At 42.6% G+C, this 24894-nt stretch overlaps 2 protein-coding genes across 3 annotated transcripts in view; one reads left to right on the forward strand and one right to left on the reverse strand.

The window, feature by feature from the left end:
• Positions 1–10079, forward strand: part of PWWP2A (PWWP domain containing 2A) — a 32064-nt gene extending 21985 nt beyond the window's left edge. The window contains exons 3-4 of one of the 2 annotated variants that reach the window (XM_046667485.1): positions 6814–6933; positions 9421–10079. In XM_046667485.1, the coding sequence (XP_046523441.1) occupies positions 6814–6933; positions 9421–9434 (134 nt within the window). In that variant the 3' untranslated portion in view covers positions 9435–10079. The remainder of the gene's footprint in view (positions 1–6813; positions 6934–9420) is intronic. The other variant, XM_046667489.1, reaches the window with a different exon arrangement.
• A 9413-nt stretch (positions 10080–19492) lies between these two features.
• Positions 19493–24894, reverse strand: part of TTC1 (tetratricopeptide repeat domain 1) — a 46558-nt gene continuing 41156 nt past the window's right edge. The window contains exon 8 of the mRNA XM_046668067.1: positions 19493–20124. Coding sequence (XP_046524023.1) covers positions 19991–20124 — 134 coding nt within the window. The 3' untranslated portion in view covers positions 19493–19990. The remainder of the gene's footprint in view (positions 20125–24894) is intronic.

A 24894-nucleotide genomic window follows, 5' to 3' on the forward strand; every position in this document is an offset into this window, starting at 1 on the left:
TGCACATTAACGTTTTACTTAAATAGAAATTTCTTAAGCAGCCAGATAAATTTGTCTAGTGTCTACTACAGATGGAGATGGATTTGAATTGGGGGAATTGTAGCCATTTTTCTTTTACATTTTTCTTTAAAATGATTAAAGGAGGCATTTATTCTTTGTACAGAGATAACCAAATGGGTTTTTCCCTCTTTCAGAGAGAGAACTCAGTTTAGGCCAAATCTCCAGCCATCTAAGAAAAATGGCTAAAACTAAGGATTACAAGGGGAGACACCAGGTGAAGTAAGAGCTGTCCAAAAAGCCAAAGATGGGGCCGGCTCTGGCCAAGTGGGTGGGTTCGCGCGCTCTGCTTCAGCAGCGTGGGGTCTCCCTGGTTTGGATCCTGGGCATGGACATGGCACTGCTCATGTAGGCCGTGCCAGGGTGGTGTCCCACATAGCACAGCCAGAAGGACCTACAACTACAATATACTACTGTGTTCTGGGGGGGCTTTGGGGAAAAGAAGAAAAAGAAAAAGATTGGCAACAGATGTTAGCTCAGGTACCAATCTTCAAAAAAAAAACCAAAAAACAAAGATGTCTTTATTTCTAGAAATTCTCAGAAATTTAAAAGCATCAGAGTATTTTTCCCTTTTAGTTTTCTAGAATTTATAGACCAGAGAGCTGACTGTTTATTTGAAAGGAAATATCTATTTGACTTATTTGTGGAAACAGAGACCTAAAAGGTATCAGTGAGATGAAGTAGAATTCACTAGTCTGAAGCCCATTTGCATGACTTGATGGTGTGTCCCTCTGGTTTTGATGGGAAAATCTATAAATAGTAATTTTAGATTAGTACCAAGACTAGACAGGAATATACGTCTGAAGACAGACTGCAGGCAAAGAATATGGAACTGTTACTGAAGTCAACTAAATGGATATGTTTGCATTAGTGGGTCCGAGTTTCTAATTTACAAAAGATTGAGATGCACCCCTATTTGAGCAGGTTGTACTTAATATTGGTTATGTTGAAGGAAAGATACACATTTACATTCTTTTATATGCATATACATACCTTTATATAGAATAACTCAATTGAAATACTTTAAGAAATCTATAATTTGAATCTAAAATTAGATTTCCCTTTTAAATTGTGAAGTTTTCTGTGGTTTGTGCTGGATTGATTCACTTTGTTAAGTACTCAGAGAAGAAACTGGCATATGTCTGGTAAAGTTGATATGTTTTGATTCAGGATATTTTGACTTGGGCCCAGTGATGGCCTCCAATAGGGAATTTGCCAGAGAGAAGGAAGACCCTATTTCTAAGTTGGGACAAATTTAGTGTTTGCTTTGGGATTGCATTAATATGGTTGCTGTTAAAACAATCTCTAACTGAAAGGCGTAACACGGAATTTAGAAATAGAAGAAGAGGCTAGTGGTGTACCAATTGCCAGGAGAAAATAAAACAGCTAAGCTACATGAATTACTTTTATCTGGTTCTGGCTTAGTTAATAGGCTCTTCATATTCTGTATTTACAGTTTGTACACTTACTGTATTCATTCAACGGAGTGAATAGAATTAAAAAATGAAAGCTTTAGCAATTAAGATGCTCTGTTGTGCTATTTTGAATCAAGGAATAGGAAGTTTAAAGTCATAGTGATATAGATGGTCTATATATTTTTAGTTTTCCAGGATGTCTTAGTGTCTTTATCTTGCATAGTTGGCACTAAGATCAGAATAGAAACAGTTCAACTTTTTTTGTTTAATCTGTACTCAAGTAAGAGACTTAACATTTATAGATTCAAGGATTTTTTCACTTGTGACTTTAGGTAGAAATAATTTTCTCCTTGTCATACTAATAGAGCACTGTAATTTGTGTTTTATGTTTGGTATTTTAAAAATTGTCATTAAATGTACCTAACATAAAATTTACCATTTTAAACATTTTTTTAAAGGGTACAGTTCTGTGGCATTAAGTACATTCACATTGTTGTGCAGCCATCACCACTATCCGTCTGTAATTTGGTTTTTGATAAAAATCTTTTAAATTTGGGATGGTATTGTTCTAAAAGGTGTTTGGAAATTAAGTCACAGGAGTGTTTTTCTTGGTCAAGCCCTGTGATAGGAACATGATGCTGGCAGCCTGGCTTCCAGGATTCCTTCCTAATTAATCTGCAGTCTTGGACAGTGCTCATAATGGTGCCCCCATTTTTAAGGACTAATCGCCTCTTGGTGAAAGTTTTAGGTGAATTAGTGTGCTTGCATTTACCCACTAAGTACTCTTAAGAGTCGGTTTAGGTTAAAACCATCCCCTCCCAGTGACAAAAACAATTGTTTTAGACAATCTTATGAATATGGAAACCATTTTAATAATTTTAGTAATAGAATTAATTATTTTCCAAAACTTAAATTATTTACATACCATCACATTTTTGCCATATTTTCAAATTTGCGTACTCTTACTTTTTCCACTTATTATGCCAGTACAATTAATGGAAAACAAATATGCCTTGATATATGTAGATAAATCTATGAAAATTCTGAGATCATCTTGTGTACCACACTTTGGTAAAAATATTGATTTAAGTTAATTTTTACATCATGCCTTTTAATCCATCTTGGGATGGATTGAGTCAAATTTTAATGCATCTACTTAATCTCTGAAAAAACTAACTGCCAAACTTGAGTTTTTTCTTATAGATGTCTGTGTTATTATGGCACAAATTACAGATTGGTTGTAGGGAGATATAAAGGAAAAGAAACTGTAGACTCAAAAATAATCAGGATTTATCAAAATGCTGAATTTGTGAGTCAAATTATCATTTTCCAGCTGAATAAATTAGATGGATTTTGTTTGTAAAACAATTTCTTAAACCTTTCATGTGAAGACAGATCAGTTTTTAAATACCTGGTCTTAAAACTTGACTTAAGCATGAATTAACTATTTTTTCTTCAAATTCCTGGTATTTTTGTAAAGTCTCATTAAAAATAAGCTGAGGGGCCAGCCCGGTGGCGCAGCGGTTAAGCGTGCACATTCTGCTTCAGTGGCCTTGGGTTCACCGGTTCAGATCCCGGGTGTGGACATGGCACCGCTTGGCAAGCCATGCTGTGGCAGGCGTCCCACATATAAAGTAGAGGAAGATGGGCACGGATGTTAGCTCAGGGCCAGTCTTCCTCAGGAAAAGGAGGATTGGCAGTAGTTAGCTCAGGGCTAATCTTCCTTTAAAAAAAAAAAGCTGAAAACACAGCCATTATGTAAATACTGAATTTTCCTTGTACCATAAGAATGTGACAGTTAACATCCTTTTATTGCCTTAGAAATCTGAATCTTAACCAGAAATCATGATTTAAAACCCCTTATACTTTTTTCTATCCCAGTGTCAGTATCTAGAAGGCAAACTGGATACTCCATAGCTAAAGTGTTATACTGTTGTCACATTTTTTTCCTTTTCATGTAAACTAAAAAACTTGAAATTATAATGCATATCAAGTTTTAGCAAGGGTTTTTTTTTTTTTTAATATGTGAGATAATTTTGTAACTCTGAGTGTCCCTATTTATTTCTCTCCAGCACAGAGATTCACTTAAAAGCTATTGAAAAGCCTAGAAGGAATATAGCTTTTCCCCCTGGTAAAATATCACAGAATTTTTGCTTGTCTGAGAATGTTTTTGTAGAAATGTGAGGGTCATCCTGTTGAGTGTAGAAGATAGAAAGGCATACTCAGGAGTCTATAACTCACCGGTGATGCTGGTGAGCTGGAGCATTCATTAACATTTGTGCACCACTAGTGCCCAATATCACGTTTTTATTGAACAAACAATCATTCTCTTCCACTTTTCTGGCACATGGTTGAAAGTACAGGTGCTTGAGCCAGATTTCCTAGATTCAGAGCCTGACTTAGCTCTGCCACTCCAAGCTGTGTGATCTTAGGCAGGTGACCTCAATGTCATCATCTGTGAAATGAAGAGAATAATAGTACCTCCTCAAGGTAATTGTGAGAATTTAAATATTTAAAGCAATAAAGTGCTTGGCACAAAGCCTGTGTAAATACTTGCTATCATTACCACAACCACCACTTTCTGTGTCTGGCATAGAAATTTCATTCTGGTAGCTTGGTATTTCTGCAACATACACTCAGTATAAACAGAAAAAATGTTATAACAGTGTTACCTGGAAATTACAGTAATCATAGTATGATCATCCATAAATATCTAGAAGTAGGCATGAACTATTTCCAGCTGGCATTTGTGGAAGGCAGCTGGGTTGGAGGTCATGGGGATTATAGTGAAGGAGGATGCATGAACGTTGTATTTCAACTCTTGCCCCATTCATTTAGGGATGGCGTCAGTTCCAGGAGTCTTAGTCTTCCACGTCTGCTCTCCCTTATGCCAAGGACAGGGGCTGACATAGGAGGGATGGTAGTCTCGACCACTTCTCGTCTCAGAAGCCTGGCACATCCCAAATCCTTCCAAAGAGAATGAGAAGTATCCTAGCTGGTGGGGCTCAGGGGCATGTCCTCTTGGGAGAGCTTTTCCAAGGTATTAGAACCACAAAGCTACACTTGTCAGCTTTTAAGTAGCAGAAATTAGCTAATTTGCACAGATGCTGTGTTCCCCTGGGATTCTGGCGTTTTATTATTCTAGTATTTTGCCAAATGGTGAAAAAGTGGACGTTAATTCGAACATTCCCTTATATTTTTTTACTGCTACTGGTATGATTGAGTAGGAGATTTTTTTCCCCTTCCTAGGAGGGAAATACCTCGCATTCCAAGGCCTTGATCTGTGTGCGTTGTGGCTGTATATTCCAGAGGGTAGTCATTTTTACCCATGGCTCATTTTTGAGATGCTGTTGATTACAAACCTGTGATTTCCCCCCACAGTGTAGCTTTTAGCAGGAAATCAGGCTGGAAGCGGTACATCTTGGTGTGAGTCCTGGTATGCTGGGAAGAACTATGCGGTTTCGTAAAGCCCTAGAAAAATAACTGGTCAGAGAAATAGCACTGGGCTAGAAAACCAGAATGTCTCTTGTAAAACAATAATATTCTATTACTGTAGAATAATAATTGAATAGCTATTTTTCTAACCAGTTACTTATGCTTTTTCCTGCTTGGTCATGTTGCATCATACTATACTGTATTAAGAGAAAATTTATATTGAATGTTCAGTCATTGAATAAGTGCATGTATATAATCTTAATTCTTTAGGTTTTAATTCTGGGCTTTGCCACGAGAGCATGACCTTTTCTGCTTCCTTCTTTCATGCACTCTAAAAGGGAAATTGAATGTTTGTGTATCCTGTTCTTATCTGCCCCTTATATCTCTGCTGCCTCCCAGGAATAGTTGCCATGCTTGCATGTAAGCTTTCTCTTAAGGACAAAATAAGTAATTTCCAATGAAATCGCTGCCTTTCCTGAGGGTCTCTCTCCATTTAGTGCATCACTGCCAGGAGTCCCTGACTCTTCCTAATGGATCCTGTGCATGTGGTCAATTTCTAAAGAAATACTCTTGAGACCCTAAAAGCATCGAGGGAAACTCATCTTAAACACCAGCAGAAAAGAATCATGCGCCAGGCCCTGTGGACCAGAGACTGGCAGGTTAATAGTTCCTGTGGAGTTTGAAGGGATGGGAGGGGGAAATAAATGCACAAGGAAAGACCATCTGCTCTGAGGCAGCTTCTTGACTCTTGACTAGAATCAAAAGGAGGTTCTTCAGAGTGATTGTGGAACGCTAACAAGTTGTACTTATGGAAGGAGAGGTTCAGAGATAAATTGTGCCTTCAGATTGCTTTTATTCTTGTGTGATTGCTGTTAGGTTATAGTTAATAGTAATACTTATAGTATATTAAATATACCTAAATAGTATAGTTAAGTTTTCCTGGAACAAAAGGGTAAATAACCTCATTATTAAACTTCATTTAAGAAAATTGTTCTCTGAGTTAAAATTCAGAAGTAATTATGTTTATAGGTCAGGTGTATAAATTATCTCCTTTTCAGTGTCAGAAAAGCATTTTTAAAGTTTTTAATTATGTGGTACTGCTTCTGATTTAACTTGCCATTTTAAAAATATTATAAGGACTGAACATTGTCTAAATCAGTGATCCCAGAGTTGCCTACACTGATGTGATAGATGAATTGTTTATTTATACTTAAAGTAGGGAAGTAAGCAGACAAGCAAATATGTTTAAAAAAATAAGGCTTAAAATAGCAATCCTTTATTTGAAATATGCTTAGTATTTGAAGTCTCTGTTCTGAAAGCCTAAGTGAGAAAGCTTGTCTCGTCACACTTATTTCAAGCAGGTGTGATCTCGCAGTCTGTTCAGCCTCAGCAGTATTCGCTGGTGGGCGCTGGTGGGCACTGGCATTAAAGGAGAAAGGGATTCAGGCAGTTTTTGGTCATTCTGCGAAACAGGGTCTCTGAACTCCTTAATGATGAGTTCAAATACGAATAGGGATGACGACTTCAGCCCTCCTTGAATACTGAGATCAGGACTCCACCGCTAGGCTAGTGTTAGGCTAGGAAAAGTTTTTTGTGGGGACGTTAAATGTGAGTTAGCATTGGAGGGCCGCATCTCGGTGTGCCCTGAGGCATTTTGCTGCTGAATGGACTAGGGCCGGAGGGTGCCCTCTCCTGGCCAAGGCTGGTGTGTACACACCTTGAGTCTGTTTTCCTTTAGTACAAAAGCTTCACATTCTGTGAAGCCAGCAAATTACCTAGAATAAATTCATTATGAAGATTCAACTGAATTTTGGTCTTATTTTTAAATTTTTCTTTTTTGGTAAATGGATTAAAAAGAACTTGAATGACTGCTTTATTTTTGTTAACTTGGTTTTTTCTACCATAGGTCTCAACAAATGGCAGCTATTACATCAGACAGTGACGAGTGCTGCTGCTCCCTTACAGTGTCTGACAGACCACTGTGGATTCAGACTGGGAGCATTGAAGTTAACAGTGAAACGGGCAGGTCTGTCTGTGCTAAGCCCTGCCACAAAGTGAAGAGGGCATCATGTCATTACTTGATCATTCCCCAAGTAGCTTAGGCTAGACGTGAAACAATTCATTAATTGCTTTTTCTTAGTTTTCATTGACCCTGGTAGCTAGGTGTACTTCATGTAGGTGAGAGTTCTCATGAGTGAAAATAACTTTCAACTGATGTTACCTGCTGTGGAAAAAAGTAGAGCCAGCCTCCTTCCAGCTTCCATGAATTGAGAGGCGTTTCTCTAGGGTGGTAGAAGTCAGGCGTCATCGCAGATTATGTCAGATAGCAAGAGTCTCCATGGAAAGTCCAACAGTGGATTTCTTTATCTTTTCACTATCTCAATCTTTCTTTGTCAATTTATATTCATTACTTCTTAATGTATATGTAAGAATATATATAACCATATATGAACATATATATATATTCTTAGTGAATTAACTTCAAAACCATTGTCATTTACATAAGACAAGTCAAAGCTCAGAGGGTGGCAAAAGATAATGCTGAAATGTAGTTGTAATCTATTTAATTAAGTACATTTATTAAAACCTGTTTGGATACGCCTAAGAGGCTTATTTTGGGCTTATACAGCAGGAAAAGTTTAGGGATTTTTGTGCTGCTTTTGAACTGTGATCTTTTCGCTTTCCTGCATTAAGGCCGTGTAGCCCTCTGGCGTCAGCGGCCACTGGAGAGCTGTAATTGGGCTGTATCGCTGCATTTGAGCTGTAGTTTGCAAGCTGGGTCGGAATGGCACATTCGGGAGGAGAGACTGAGGCTGGGAGATTTTGGACTCTTACCTGTATGGGATGGTGGCCACCCTTGCAGTGATCTCTTGAGGGAATCCCGTTTTTTTTAGGGTTTCGCTCCTCTCATAGGAATGGTAAGATCTGCTTCAATCCTTGGCTTTCTTGCCAACTTGAATAGGCCTCACTAAGGTTGAAGCCAGATACTGAGAGAGTCCTAAGTAGAAGTAAATGGAATTGTGCATGGGATTGGCTGTTTACCTTTTTTCCTTTCATTTTATAAAATGGGGACATGTACTTCCAAAGTTCTTTGTGAGTCTACATTTATTAGTAGTATACTTATATTAGTATAATATCTGTTTTTAGAAAATAAAAACTTAGCTCGATGTCAAATTTTAAAACAGTTAATCATTCTGTTTCTTCAGAAGCAAGGATTACCTTCACCTTCCATTCTGATATGTGCAGTATTTGTGCTTCGTAGTAGCTTTTCATTGTTCTAGAAGAAACGTGATAGAAGCCCTGTGAAATTTATCTTACAGGCCTGCTCCAGTAAGTGAAGGAGGCACAGCAGCCCTGGGAAGTTAACAAAAGGCCAAGAGTTCTATCACAGAATGGGAAAGATGCCTACTTTGAAATGTTTGAAAGAAATATTGGGAAGGATAGGGGTGGTTTTCCTTTTTTCCTTTTTGCATTCTATGTTTATTTTGTCTGTCGTTATTCCACTGAAAATACCATATCTTTGGTTTAAAAATACATTTGACCAAAAAAATCATCTTTCTCTTCACGGGTCACCTCTTTTGGAATTCAAACTTTTAGTGGTACTTAGGCCCCCAGGTTTGAGAGGCATAATCAGAGATTATAGAGGGTTTCAGTGGGCTTCTTACCACATGTTGGTATTAAAGGGAGATTGGTGACGTTGGGCATTCTGGTCACTGGTCGTCATTCTGGATGTTGGGCTACTTGGCAGTGATTTTTATACGCTTTGCCCTTTATAAATGTTCCGTTGAGTCCTGACTTTTGTTGGAGGTGTGGTGCAGAGTGCCTCTGCCGACACTCCAGTTTGCTGGTGTAATGAGGGACACTGTGGTCAGTCTAACTAGTGTGTGGAAGTTGCCCTCTGGTTGTAAACTGGTGCTCTTGACGCCTTCTGATGTGCTGTGTCTGCCTCTGAGGAGGCCTCCTCCACGCCCCTCTCTTTGGCTTTTTGCATGTATGTAGACAGTGTGGTCTGCAGCTGATTTTTACACAGCCTCGTTTTGTAGGTAACTTTGTTAGCAGGCCTGTGGCGGCCTGTGCTAGAGGAAGGCTGCTGGTGCCCCCAGTGGTCCGCGGCTGCCAAGCTCACTTGCAGAGTTTTGGATCGTTACCCGAGAAATGGCAGCATAAAGGACAAAGCTGAAATTCACCCTTTATTAGGCAAATATTCATAAACAAGTATTTTTAAAAATACACTCAAGTGCAGATTGACTGTGTGAAGGTGCCAACCATTTTATTTGTGTTGGAGCTTGGCCAGATATACTTCAGAAATAACATGAATGCTTCTGGTGGTTTAGAATGGCATTAAGTTGTTTTCTCAAAAAAATAATGGTCATGTTTAACTGATTTAAAACAAAAAATTAGGTGTGATCCCACAATCTATAAAGGGCTTAATTTAAACAACGAGGACATCATTTTTCTCATATAATTACTTGTGCTTAACTACATTTTCTTCCTTTTCTTTACTATATTTCAGCACAAAGACATTAGCAGGCTGCTGGTTTCATGGACCTGTACCGCAGTGACAGAGAACACCAGAGCATCAGGATGAATGCAGTTGGAGACTCAGATTGTTCAAGCTGCACTAAGAAGTACATGTCAAGGCAGTGGTTAACATCAACGGTCTATAAAGGGGCATTGCAAATCGTGCTGTATTAAACCGAAGAATAGGCATTAGGGAAATATTTTATAAAAAATGAACTATTGCAATAAATTGAGCATGAGATGAGGAGAAAAGTGATGTGAAATACGCATACAAAAACCTTGAGTTTTATGTCTGGAGAATCAGTGACAGTAACATCTTTTGAACGTGAAGTTCTTATCAGTACAGTTTGGACAGGCGTAAAAGGCATAGGAGGATGGCCAAAATGCTGAAATATTTTTCATACTAAAACTTTGTGCTTACTTCAGTGTTTGTTAATCAGTTCAGCTATGAGCAGAGGTTATTTCTCAAATGGCTCTCCTCTGAAACAGCAGTAGTCACACATGCCGAGGCCAAGGTTTCCTTCAGGGTGCCACTGGAAACGGGAGAAAAGATTATCTAACATCCTGCTAAAAGGATGGCAAAGTGCCCCACCCCATCCCACAAAGAATTTGGATCTTTTCTTTAATAAAGCAGGGCTGTATTATCTTGAATATATGTTTGCTTGTTGGAACATATTAAGATGTATTTATTTGCCACCAGTATTTAACATTTTGTGCACATTTTTATAATACATTCTTATCTTTCAAATTCTGACTCAGAGTGGATAGGCTAGTGCTGATCTTGGAGTGAAAATGTATACTCTAGGAGCCAGTTCTTAATTCTACTGAGCTGGAAAGGCTTTTTAGTATTCTCCCTCTCCTTTCTGGTTTCCTCTAGTTTAGAAAAGGTGACAATATCTGAATTTTGATGTGGACCTCTCTTCACGAAGAGCCCCTCCTTCTAAGTGCAAGAAATTCTCACAGGGGCCAGGTGGGACTTGGCCCAAAGAACAAGCAGCGGAAACAGACCCATAAGGACGGCATCGAATTCTTCATGCCTGGAGCATGAATTCTTATCAATGGAAACCGTAATGTTTTTCTTGTCTTTAGAAAATACATATTATGAAAAACCTTAATTTTTCTTTTTTAATGAATGGAGAAAACATTAATGAGAAAACCAGATGGACCTGTTAGTACTACATTTTTAAGGCATTTTATATTTGATGGTGCCATGCTTTTAATAATAAAACAAGTTTTTTAGCGGCAATACTGATTTATTTTTTAAACCAGAAAGATAATCCATATTGATTACTTAATATAAAAAAGGGGGAAAATGCCAAAAAATAAAAAAATACAAAATTCATTTGAAGCAACATAAGAGATAACTAACTGAGCATTTGGCTCAAGTGTCCAAACTTTCCCTAATCTTACTGTATAGGTGTGGAATGAATAATGTCACACTCAGGATTAATAAAAGGTTCTGGGTGAGTTGAGAACATTTGCTCTAACAGACGAGGATCTGGTTTACGACTCGAGAAGAAAGGGTAAGCGGTCTTGCTTCTAGTGAGTTTAATACAAATCCTAATTACACGGCAAGTTATTAAAAGTGTTGATCACATTCTAAAATTGTATTTTTGGAAAATTCTTTATCATGAAGTCATTATACAGTTGATCAACTCTGGAAGAAGTCAGCTTGGAGCTGTAGCAGCAGGGGTTCTAAAGAAGACGTGTACTTCCGTGGGGCCCCCGCCCCGCAGCCCTGGGGCTTCAGCCGGGTCTGTCCTGGTCATTCAGGTACGGACCCCAGCTGTACCTTTCAGGCTCACTTCAAGAACCAGATGGCCCCCGAGCTGTGGCAGATTGTATACGCAAGATTTTTAAGCTTCAGAATTCTTTATTTGTGCAGAGTGATGGAAATGACCAAGAAGTAATATAAAGGCAAAAGAATTGGGAGAGGTCAGATTTTAAGTATCTAAATATTTTTTCTCATGACAAATTCTCAAAGGTGTTTTGTTATAAACCAGCTTTTCATTTTGTAAAAAATGAAACTTGGTGGTATTTAAAATCTAGACATACCATGTTGCTGTTTCACGTTCATTGCTTTAGTTGCTTAATATTTAAGCTTTGCTTCATGCTGCCTTTGTCTGTATTTCAAATCTTCACAAGCCTATTTCATTTTGTAGACTTGAATGACAAAAATTGTTTCTCATCAAAAGTATGCTGAGACTTAAATGTTAAAGAATGTTGTGTAACATTTATCCAATAAAGTCTTGATTTTTTTTTTTTAATTTAGTTATTTAAAAGCTCTTTACTTTTTAGGAGTTAGGTTTTAAAGGTTATTATTTTTTTAACTGTTAAAGTCCAACCATAGCTGTTTTAAGTAGTATTGCTTCCTTATAGGAGAACGACCTGTAGGCTTTTAATCGTTGGGAGCTTTGATGGGGCCTCTTTATGGACAAGGATAGAGGAAGGGGGAATAATTAGGACCCTGTGCACAAACATCACTGTTTTCTTTTCTGGTGGAAACAGATAACCTACCCTTCAGAGTTGGATGTAATTAAACAAACATATACTGGTGAGTTTTTTAATTTTAAGGAGTCCTGCCCTTATGGATACATGGTTCGTTCTTTAAAAGCCCAGCATGTCCAATGTGAGGTCAAGTGTTTGGCTGGAAACACTCAGCTGTCAGGAAAAAACTAGTCTCTTAAAACCTACAAGACAGTGGAGATTTTTTAGGACTGACCCAGAAACTTCTGTCAGTGTACCTTTTTTTACCCCCATTTGAGTAAAGCAATCCTTTAGAAGGCTGCCTGCTATTCCAGAGTATACATGGAGTCTTTAATCTCATACGTTCTCCCAGTTCATTTAAATGAGTGTAAAAGGGAGGCTACTGGAATCTGGCTCTGTGAATATCCTTTTTTCCCTCAAGTTTCCCTCTCATGAAAATGGAACTAGAGAAAACCAGGCATGGTAAACAAGCCACGTGCACAGCATCCGGGAAGGCCTACATGAGACCCCTCCTCCCCCATACCACTCCTGATCACGTGGTACACATGTGTCGGGCTGTTTGCACACACGACTGCCAGACAGAGGGAATGAGTGAGGGAACCCATGGATGCAACTTAGGATCTTTTTTGGTGCTGTCTTCAGTCAAGGAAATATGATAAGTTTAGGTTCATGCCCTGGAGTCACATACGGGCTGTGCCAGTGCCTCCCTGAGCATGCTGGGTATGTCTCTGCGAATACGCACTAGATAAAAGGAAACTGCTTCCTGCTTTTATAGCTGATAGCTCCCTTCTCTTTTGCACAATGATTCTTCCTTCAGTGCTCTGAACAGAGCACACTGCTTCTTAAGCATACTTTCTCTAGTGACGAGTGTGCTACCAAATCTTTGTTTATTCAGTGAAATTTCATGGCCTAACAGCTCCTTTGCTTTGATATTGAGAAGGTAATGAACCTGGAGTGAAAGAGAATACAACTCAGGAATACCGTGTCAGAGGAAGAAAGAGCTGGCTGCACACAGTGGCTATGTCACTGTCCCTAAGAGTTAAGAAGACTTGTACATCAGCCCTTTCATCATTCCCACATGAGGCACGCACGACTGTAGAAGCGACCTTCTAGCCGTAAGGAGGGAAACTGAGGTGGTGTATTAAGAGGATGCTTCAATACGAATAACTTGCTGTAGTCTAAGGTAGAGACATGGATTCTAATCTTAGTTCTGTCAGTTCTTCTGTCCATTGGTGACAGAAGCAGCATGCAGTGGCTGCACTGGCTAAAACAAGCTGTGGGAAATAAGTGTCTAAATACAAACCCTTCAGTTCCTACTCAACCAAGGCCAAAAACATGGGCGACATTAGGAAATTTTTTTCCTTGAGTGAAATATTCTATAGTCTTATGTTTCAGAATCCTGTCTAAGCTCAGTGCCTAACTCCTGTGGGTCCTGCGTACAGGGCTCAAACCTCAGGTCTGAAGGCAAACTTCATCAGCAATGTGGAGTGCCTTGAGGTGGCGGGGAGCCTACTGTTGTCACTGCCCCAGAAAAGCACAGCCAGCAGCCTCAGTAAGACACAAGGCAACCTTAGAGAAGACAGTGATGGGGTGACCTTCACATGTTTAAAGGCAGCTTCTTGAACACCTGTGGAAAATGAGGCAGGGGCTGTCCCCGTGGCTAAGTGGTTACGTTCACACGCTGCACTCTGGCAGCCCTAGATTCGCTGGTTTGGACCCTTGGCGTGGACCTATGCACCACTCATCAGGCCATACTGAAGCAGCATCCCAGATAGAAGAACTAGAATGATTTACAACTAGGATATACACTATCCTTTATACAAATATACAAAATCCATGTATATGTACATGGGCTTTGAGGAGGGGAAGATTGGCAACAGATGTTAGCTCAGGGCCAATCTTTGTCACCAAAAAAAAAAAAAAAAAGGAAGAAAATGAGGCAGGCTAGAAAAGCTTTTGCAGCACAAGCTGAAGCTATAACTCCTGGCCTCTGATGCCAACTCTGCCAACAGCAGAATCCAGTCAAAGTGTCACATAGACCTAGGAAATTATCAGACCTTTTCTCCCAGTTAACTTCATGAGGCAAAGTTGCAAATAAGTATATTCTGTTTTGGGACAGTCAAACCATCCCTGTAAAGCAGTCTTGTTTACTTGAGACCAAGTACCACAGAGTCCACCAAAACCTACATCCTTTGAAATTTAAACGCTCTTCTCCCCATCTCACTCCCTTCCCTTGCTTCTGTCCCTGGCATTCTGTCCCTGAGTACTTCTGTCTTTAGTTTGAAGACTTTCACGTTTGTCTGTTTCTGACTTGCTACATTTGGTGGGGTGTGTGTGTGTGTGTGTTGGGAGGGCACCTGTGTGCTCAGGCGGCATGAGGCGGTTGCTTTGTGTGAGCCTAGGCTGGGGTGTCTGATGCAGATGTCAGTCTGGCACAGCAGCCCGTGCAGGGACCATGAGGTTCCAGTAACCTCAGATCTCTCTCCACACATCTGTGACTAAGGGTTCCCTGAAGAGCCTTTGGGTAGTTCCCCTCACAGCTGTCATGATGCCTGATGGCTTAGGACCCCCAGGGCCTGGTGGGAACTCCCCTCTGGGTAGGCTACCCTTCCCACCAAGCCAGAACTAGCAGCTGGGACTGAATCCCATGCCATGCTTTAGCTACGGGGGAAATGTGAGCCTCCCGAGTTTCCCCTTGAGTGAAAGGAAAAAGGAGGAGGGGGGTCAGATTTCTAGCTCTCGCTGATAGAACTTAACTCCTGTATGATGGAGCTAATTCCTAGCGTGCAGACCTCAGAGGGTTGGAAAGTTAGCAGCAAACTGAGTAAGAATATTTCCGACCTTTGTGATGGTAGACTGGTACAACCAACCCACCCCATACACCCATCCCTAGCTTCAACAGTTACCAGCGTGTGGCCAGGGAGATGGAAAGTTTTGATGCCTGAAATATGAGGGCATCCTCACTAGTTTTTATAAGCAATTTTATCATTGGTTTCTTTGCCCCTTGCAGGGTTTAAGCAGTCGTTCTGATACTCTACAGTTATTTCAGCCCTGCCACCTCTTGGGCTGGCTGGTGGCAAGTAATCCATTTCTCATTTGCAGGAGCGTTAACGGACTCGGTGCAGTGCGGGCTCAGGGCAGCTCTCCGCACAACACAAGGAGGTGACTGGAAACGGTCACCTCCTCTCTCTGTGCGGCTTTTAATTGTGCGTTTCCCCAAAGGAACAGATTTTTCAGGCACTTCTGGTGGAATGTTCACAGGCTTCCTTTTTAAAAGAAGTCCAGGTGATGGAAGGACCAAGCTTGTTAGTACGGAAGTGCAGCAGGGCAGACTGAAGAGGATCATAAACATCTCACTGAAACTACTTCAAGGAGATTTCCTAGGGCCTTTCGGGTACACTTCTGCTGACAGGAGTATTAGAGGAAGAGTTCAATGCCTTAAGAAATAGGGAGGCATGAGGTGGAGAGGTGAAAGGCAGGATGAAAAAGGGGCGTGATCACAGAAAGCAACGCAAACAAACGACAGCCGACAGCCGGGCGGGCAGCGACACTGGGACACTAGACACAGCTCCAGCGGCTCCAGGCTTTCCTTTTATGCCAATGGCACGCTTCAGGGAAAGCACAGATAACGCAGGAAAAGGGACAGGGACTTAAGTCACACTAATTTTCCCTGTCCTGTGTGGTGTCTCAGATTTGCACTCTGGTCTTGGAAAGTTATTGGACCTTTCCCTTTAAAGATCTTTCTCGAGGAGATTAAAGCAGCCGTTAACTGGCACAGCGGTTCTCAGCCTCCTTGGTCTCCCATCATAGCCTCCCCCTTTGACATTCCAAGTTCTGCTAAACCCATTGTAAAACACAAGATTTGCAAGTCTGCTTAGCTCTTAGGATCAGACAAACAACCCTTGCCAATACATCTTCCGACCAGGTTTACATTTAACACCTGCTGCCAGCTCCCCAATCCAACAGTCTATTCAGAGAGTAAAATGCCGCCAGGAAGTCCCTGTGTCTGGGTTTCCTAAATCAGTCTGGATTCTAGCTCGAGAGCGGTGTGAGATGTGGTAATTCAGCAACAGCCTTGGAGGCCAGCTCAGAGACCCGAGGAGCCCCAGAAATAATCACCAGGCCCAGCCGCATTTCCTAAAGCAGTCCCCCATGTCCAACTACACAGCGCACAGGAACTATGGCTCTTGTCATTTATGGACTAAACAAACATTCATGCCTTTGACTATACCTGAGCAACTCTGAAGGTCCAGTGTGTGAGGTCTTGCCACTTTACTGAAGCTCAAATGTAGGCCCCGGGCTGCGACGTGCAGGTCATTAGCTAGTAGGCTCAGCCACTCCCCGGCCTCCACATCCCGGCATGGTGTAAGAGTCTCTATTCCTATAAGCACAATAACTTGTAAACTGATAAAATATGGCATCTGTGGGGGTGGGACAAGGAGCAAAATGATAGGAAAAAACCCAAACAGCTACAGTGCTTGTGATGGAAGGGAAACGTGAAAAGTCAGAGTTCTTAGAAAAAGAGGTTAGATTCTGAGAAGCAGATAGCTTGGATCCATGGTGTGAGGAAAATGAGCTAATCCACGGTGCACTCTGCACAGGAAAACCACCATCCCAGTATGAATTTGCTGTAGTAACAGTCCCAATTTCCTTGTGTAAGCCTTCTGCAGAGGCCCCAGGGAAGGGAAAAGCTACTCATGTGGAAGTCGGACATGTGGTTAAGACAGTGTGGAAACGTACACAGAGAACACAAGCGTCGATGGAAACGTGATGTGGGAGAAGGTGGGGAGGCCCACATTAGAGGAGAAATTGGGGATTTTTGAAAAGTCTCAAGACAAATCCTTGCAAATATCCAAGATGCAAAAATGAAAAGTTAACAACCAGGAGACATATGCTTACAGGCCAGGTTGAATGCTCAACATCTGAGGACATTCCACACGGCTGCACAAGACGGGCTCGACTGGCTGCAAGTGACTCCTTTACAAAATGTCTTCTTAAGCTTCATGGGTACAATTACTGCATTCACTGTTGACAAGTCCTAGCTGAGCCCTCCAACTTGGCCGGAACTGCACACCTATCCGAATAAAAATACTACTGCGCCAAGTTAACTGGGACCAGCAACTGCAGGTGTCGAGGCCCTTCTGGGCAATCCACAGGGCAGTCCCAGATCCACTGGCCTTGAGCAGGTGAAACCAAGCTGTTGTCTTTCACAGCCTCCCAATGCATTCTTTGCACAGTGAAAAACAGCATGGAAACCTTCTAAACTGACATTTGAATCACTTGCTAGGTTTTAAAATTTTGAGGAAGACGGCTAGTTTCTACTTATCTTGAGATAACAGATAATGGCTTATAGCAAAGGAGCTATCTTAAAAAAAACAGGTACCAAATAAAGGGCACAGAATCTGAAGACCTGGATAATGATGGTTGTTCACATTGAGACCACTTCTTGTGGAAGGTCCTTTACTGACCATTTACCAAGTTCTAGTAGGACTGTAGCCGGTGCTGCTGCCATGAACATGGCCCTTACCTTCTAGGAGCTCGTAGTCTGCTCCTGGAAGCAGACAGGGAATAGTAGATCATAGTATTTTATTAAAAAATTGTCTTAGAGTCTTCCAGGAAATTCTAGAAGGAGATCCAAAATTATTTCGATCCATTGCAATTTCATTGGAATACGAATATATACAGTGTCACCGCGTGATTACCATCAAACTAAGTTCTGGTAGACTTTTTTTGGTGGGGGGAGGAAGGCATCACAGGGCTTCATACATCTTAGACACAATAGGCAGATATAGGCCACTTTCCTCCCTTAGACCTGTCTACTTTTCAACCTTTTCAGGATTTTTCTGTTGTTGAACATTTTTAAAAGGTTTGAATCTATCTTTTCTTCCAGGTTTTGGAAGCAGAGAAATAATGTGGTAGATAAAAATTCCTTGGTCTAAGCTATCTCACACCTCCTTAGATTCCCTTCCTTTCTTTTCCAGATGCATCACTTGGCCCACTCACTAGAAGCCTTTACCGTTGGCCTTGTTTGGCATCCTGTAAGATTTCACTGTGGTGGCAGAGGACGGATGGGGCCTAAGATGCAAAACCAGTATCCCCTGCAGCAATGGTAGTGTCTAAGGAAGGCTGGTTCTAGGCAAACACAGCTATTTCCTATTCCTCGGAGGCTCAGAGAGTCCTTCAGGAATCTCAGCCCTGACCTTTGCCTAGTCTCAGCCATTGAGCTCAAAGTCATATGTGAGAAAGTGGTTCTCGAAATGTAGTCTGAGGCTCTCCAGAGGTTCCTGAAACCCTTTCAGGAGTCCACAGGGTAAGTAAGAACTATTCTCATAGTAATATTAAGGGGTTGTTTGCTTTTTTCACCGTCATTCTGTCACGAGTACGCAGAATTTTCCAGACTACATGATGTGATATTGTGACAAACTGAGTACAGAAGCAGATATGAGAATCTTGCTGTCTTCTATCAACCCACACATTAAAGAGATCAGCAAAAACGTAAAATGATGTCACTCTTCTTACTAAAATGTTTTTGTTTTGGACAATATTTTTCTAAAAATACTATTTATATTAACATGAAATGTATATGTCATTTTTAAAGGAATTAACTAAGAATTCTCTCAATTTGAATTTCTACTATGGTAAATATCAATAGATATAATCCACGTGAACCAATACGCTCTTTAACTTTGAGTGTGATGGGGTCCTGAGATCAAAGGTCTGAGAACCGCTGCTCTAGCATAACACTGCTGCACAGGACGCGCTCCTACCAACAGCTGGACCACACAACTTTCAGCCACGGCTTCTCAACAACTTGTGTGATTGTTCACACACACCTTTTTGGGAAAATTAGATGCAGATTTATCATAAAGATAGCTAGACGAAATTAACCACACTCTTTCTTTCTTTCCCATTCCCCTTGTAGAGCCCATGAAGAATTTCGCTTCAATCTGGGAGAGAGGCTTACTAGCCAATCAGAGTTAGTGCTGCACATCATTCTGCTATCTGCCAACACACAAGCGTCTCTGAGGAACAGATCAAAGAACCAGCACAATTCTGAACACTGGGGGGACGACTACTGCATGTCACTTAGAGAATTATATGTGTACTTCATTTCTAAGATGAAATTTCCAGGTCACTGCCTTTGTCACTCAAACCAGAACAGTGTGAAAGCTTTTCACTAGCATCAACTGATGAACAGAACTAAAATCTACCTTTGAAATTTCTGGGTTCATGTGCTCTAAAAGAACATGGTTTTGTTCTGGGAGACATATACCACCATTCCTGAATGAAGCTATTTTAAATTGAAATTATTCAGATTGATGCTTGGTCACAAACACTGATTTCACAATTATCTGCACAAACCCGGAGAGGCCAAGACAGCCGGTGAGGTGGAGTTTCTGAATTCTGGTACATGGTTGAATGGTCGACTCTTCAAGATCATCTTCAAGGTGGCAACTAAGACCTTGGGCAGATTTGTGGAATCCAGTAACACTGCTTGAAACCAACACTGCTCCCAAAGCCACAAAGTCTTCTGCTTTAGCTGTTTGTATGGGGACAAAATTCACAAGCCAGCTCACACCATCACAGAAAGCGTTTATTACCACAGAGGAAATCGGGAGATGCTGTAGCCCACACATGGCAGCCCGGGCAGTGAATGTGATCAGGGAGAGGGGCAGCAGGCGGAACCCCATTAATCCTGTCTGGGTAGTCTCCGACTGGCAGGTTTGCTCGGTGTAGGAGAGACTCTGGCTGGCCTGGTGCATTTGTACGGCTCAGGGCAGTCAGCCTTGACAAGCAGGCTCCCTCCTGGACAAAGCAAAGGACAGCCAGAACCAGGGGTGACAGCTGCACAGACACCACCTTAAAATGGAAATCAACTTAGGCTCATTACATCAGGAAGTGCATTTCTCCCTGGTCATAAAACAAGAGCGAAAAGGGAGCACTGGGCTCTACTGGATAGCCTGTCTGTGAGATAAGATGCTTTTAAAAGTTAAACATTGGCAGGGCCTTTCCCCTTGCTAACAGCAAGCAGCACACAACTGCCAAACTAGCTCAAAAAGCTACTGTTATCTTTGTTATCTGTTATTATTTGGATTTTGAACAAAATTGATGGAGTAGGAGCCAGTAGAGGAATCCTGTTTGATCTGGAAATTTTCTGTGGAGAGTCCAAAAGGTCGGAGAACCAAGTTCCCAAGATCTTTTAGTTTACCTGCAATGTGAAAGCAGAGACTCAAATAAATACGGGGAATGAACAGAAGCAGGAAGACCCCAACTGATCGTGCCTTACTATCTGATTACAAAATATAAAGAGTATCTCTCTGTAGTTAAAGAAATTCCTGCTTTTAAAATGATGAAACCTTCAGCCCTACGGCACCCCCCACAGTGCAGTCCCTCGGTGCCATCCAGCCCCACGCCTGTGCCTGTGCAGATGTGCGTGACAGAGCCCTGCTGGCTCCCTCTGGGTCAGCAACACTTCCTGTCCAAACTGGCCAGAACCCCTAAAGGACACAGGCTCTGACATGGGTGATGGCCAATCAACCGCAGCTCCCGGGGGGCTGGAGGTGTCCTGCCTCGAGCCCCGGCTACCTGGTGGGGAGGGTAGAGGTCCCTCCAAGTCTGTTCTCTATGAAACTGCAGCAGCCACTTGCTGAATCTAATTCCACTCGGCAAATTTCTACTGAACCTGGATTCAAACTCAAGAGTCACCTGCTTTTCTAAGCAAAGCCTTAGCTTTCACACCAAACCCATCATTTCTCTGGAAGTGGGAGATCTTGTTCATCTGTATAGCACCATCGACCTTAATCGTCAGTCTTTTCTCCCCAAGTTCCAAGCTACTTATTAATCACCAGGTAAGTTCATGTCCTAAAGCCCAAACTGAGACACACAGTATAACCAAGGACTTTTATGCTGACTTTACATACAAGAGGGCCATGGAGTCTGTATGTCAAAAGTTGGAGTTTCCAGGACATTTGAGAGATTTATAGGGATTTATGGGGCAATGCGATGGAATATTTGAAACAAAGAGTATTTTAGAAAATTGTGGCTAGGCTGGGGGAACAAACAGTTTCAACCCTTTCTAAACTGTTCCAATTTTTCTTGTAGGTCTGCTTCCAATGGAGACGAGAATGGAGTTAAAAGAGAAAGAAAGTCCTAGTCATCAGAGGTACAGGTTTCTTCCCGCTTTACCACTTGTTAGCAGCTTTGTCCCCCTGAGGCCTCCCACCTAGAAGTAAAGCCCAGGTAAAGAACTTAAAGATGCATGGCCTTTCAATGTCAAGGCCTTTCCTAATAACTCACGGAAAGAACTTTCAGTCTCAGTCTGAGATTTAGCCCCAGAAGCCCACCATATTCCGAGAAAGCTCCCAGAACCCAGGCTGACCATTTCCAGACAGGCTTCCTACACTTAAACCTGGAGCAGATATGCTCAGTGCTGCTGTTTAAGAAGAATCATGGGCCCAGACTCACCCTGCACACAGGTGGCAGACACAGAGGCCCCGAGCACAGCCTCAACAGATGGACGCATGGGTAGGGGGCCACCAGAAGCAGAGAAAAGACAGGGCAGCCTCAGGAGAGCGTGAGTACCCAGAACTCTGGCAGTCTGCCTTGAAGTTGATGTAAGAGGACAGGCAAGAAACACACATTTCAAGAAACCCAATAAAATGTCACTGCTGGCACAACCCTTGGCTCTTCTGACACAGACTGAGCGAAATGAGAATGAATCTCAGGAGTCGCTCACATCACACTCCCCAGGACGGGCAGCTCCACCCTGGGTGAGGGACTACTGCAATCATCTCCATTGTCAGAACAACACTTTAAAGTGCAAACTGGGGGCCGGTCCTGTAGCCAAGTGGTTAAGTTCGTGTGCTCCGCTTTGGCAGCCAGGGTCTCGCCAGTTCGAATTCTGGGTGGGGACATGGCACCGCTCCTCAAGCCATGCTGAGGCAGCATCCCACATGCCACAGCTAGAGGGAGCCACAACTAAAAATACACAACTATGTACCGGGGGCCTTTGGGAGAAAAAGGAAAAATAAAATCTTTTAAAGTGCAAACTGTACACTTCATTTGATATCTACTATGGGAGGCGCTGGGGTCTAAAGGATAAAAGCTAGTCTTGGCTTTTGAGATGCTCACAGTCTAGTGGGGCATTAGACATAAGACTGAGGTGTGCCTGGAAGAGGAGCCCTCGGGCCTGCAGGGGTGTGAGGAAGGCATCTCAGGAGAGACTATACTCTGCAGTGCTGAGGGACGGTGTGCAGTGACAGGATGATGCCATGCCACTGTGTTCTAGAGATGGCAGCAAAGCAAGGGGACAAGTATTCAGACTGCAGACGGAGAGGGAGCATTAGGGCCTTCCGCAGGCCCTCACTTTGCCTGCGCGGCTGAAGGACCTGCCCACCACAAGGAGCCCGCAACTTTTAGCTTGGCTGATTCCATGGGGTAGCCGTCATGACAAGGTGCTTCTCCAGATGCAGGGAGCACAGCTGCTGCACTCCGTGCTGAGGGCACATGTCCCATGGCTGCTCCCTGTCAATGAGTGAGCACAGCAGGGACAGGCCAGGGACTCCTCTGACAGGCAACTCTGGCTCCCCACTGGCTTTATTGAAGCTTTCTTGGCACTCACTGCAGTCTAAGACTTTTCCTACCTAACTTCTCTCTCTCCTCCACAGGGACCTGATGCCTCTCCCACTCACTTCCAGCTCCTGCCTCTCGGCCCCATTTTCCTTTGCAGGTGTTTCTCCCAATAAATTTCTTTTCTTTTTTTTTTTTTAGATTTTATTTTCTTTCCTTTTTCTTCCCAAAGCCCCCCGGTACATAGTTGTATGTTCTTAGTTGTGGGTCCTTCTAGTTGTAGCATGTGGGACGCTGCCTCAGCATGGCTTGATGAGCCGTGTCATGTCCGCACTCAGGACTCGAACAGGCGAAACCCTGGGCCGCCGCAACCGGGCATGCGAACTTAACCACGGGGCTGGCCTCCCCAATAAATTTCTTGTACTTCTAACCCAGTCTTGGCTTCTGCTTCTCTGAGGACCCAACCTAACACACATGGTATCATGGTTTTCCTTCCACTCTCATATCTCTGCCTTTGTAACAGTCCACAACAGTTTCACTAACTATTGTCTCTAGGACAGTAGAACAGAACATGAGGAGTTCTGCTTGCTAAATGAGACAATGTACATAAAGCGCCTGGCAGGCAGCAGCCCCTAATAAAGACACACGATTACACAGTCTCTGCGTTAGAGAAGACCTGAGGTTACCTGACTTAATTCAACCGACATGGACTAAGTACATATGTGTGGCAGCTGGCTGAGTGGTGGGGAAGCAAAGATATATGACACGGTCTCTACACTAGAATAAGCTTAGATACGACGGGGCAGATACATACACCCAGAAGCCAGTTCAGACGTAGCTGAGATATAAAACGTTGAGAGTCAGGAAGAGGAAGATTCCACCCTTTCAGCTCGGGCAGTGAGGAGGGGAGATCTGGCAGAGCTTCACATGTAAGAGTTTGCACTTACACTGCCACCAAAGAAGAGACAGGACTGCGACCGTCTGAGATAAACGGAGTGGGCAGTGCAGGCAAAAATGGTTTGAGCAAACGTACAGAAACAGGTGGGCAAGGGTGAGCTGTGTGTCCCTTGGGCTGAAAGGTAGGCCCCCTGTAAGGTATTCATGAGCCAGGCCCAGCGGTCTATGGTTCTTGTGCCATAAGGCAGGCCACTGATGGTTTGAGAACTGAGCTTTCAGGGTTAATCATGCTGTGGCAAAGTGGAGAATGAACCAGAAGAGGAGAGCCTGGAGGTGGTTCTCGCAGAAAGTCAGTGGAACATTATGGGAAAGAGGCCATTTATCACTGAACAAACATTTGAATCTCTATATTGTTGCATAAAGCAGTTCTGAAATCACAGTGGGGCCACTGGGAACATAAGGGAACAGAGCAAAACAATTATAGTAGAACCAACAAGTTTTTGGTGTTTGAAAAATTCACCTTCTAATGTTTACGATGGTGGCAGAGAAGCACCTTCAGTAGAGATCATGCTCCTAAAGACACACAGAGCCACATACTTATGCATTTTCCTGCTGCTGTTTAGTCAGTTTGGGCGCTCAGAGACCAAAGCAGCTTCCTCGTACCCACGACAGGATCATCTGCCCAACTAGCCTATCTGCCACACTTTGCACTGGCTGCCAAATTCTACACTCCCCTATCTGGGCAGTGATCAACGAGATTCCTTATTTCCGCTTGTAGCATATCTGGCACCATTGCTCGGCCTGAACATGTCAACAGGCCAGTTAGAATCTCATCTGTTAGACTGGATTCCATGGCAAACAGGAATCCAAAACTGTTTGTGCTTAGACAAGAATGTTTACAACTAAGGAGCAATGCTTATCACTGGATCCAGTTCTCATAAATATTAATTTCTGCATCTCCAAGCAACATTCTCTCACGATAACCCCAGTGACTGACTTCTCTTCGGAGACACTGACTGCGCAGCAGTCAGTTTACCCTGAGGAGAGCCAGGAGCGCCATTTGTCTTCACTTCCTTATGATCCCCGGGGTTTGGGCCCAATGGAATAGGCCCGTTGGGACTTTCTCCTATTCAGGAGAACCAGACTGCATATACCTGAGCCCCGATACTGCATTTCCTCTTGTGAAGCAGGAAACCAAGCCCTGCAGCTAATTCTTGCTTTCCTCTGAGCAAAAAGCAAATCAGGAGATAGCACGGAGTAGAGAAGATAAAATTCACCCCCAGTTCAAAGGCTTATATTAGCTCTGGGGTGAAAGTGGAGGCTGAGATAAGCCTTACCCAGAACTGTCAAAGAAGCAGGAGTTTCTCCTCAGAGGAGAAGCTGAGGGAGCAGCAACCAGGAAATGAAGCAAAAAGCAAGGCACTGAAAATAACAAACTGACATTCCCTACTGAGGGGATGACAACAAGGAATTGGTTCAGAGACCCTCAGGTGGCCAGAGCACAAAACACCGC

This window comes from Equus quagga, chromosome 7, assembly GCF_021613505.1.
Source record: "Equus quagga isolate Etosha38 chromosome 7, UCLA_HA_Equagga_1.0, whole genome shotgun sequence".
Lineage (NCBI taxonomy): Eukaryota > Metazoa > Chordata > Mammalia > Perissodactyla > Equidae > Equus > Equus quagga.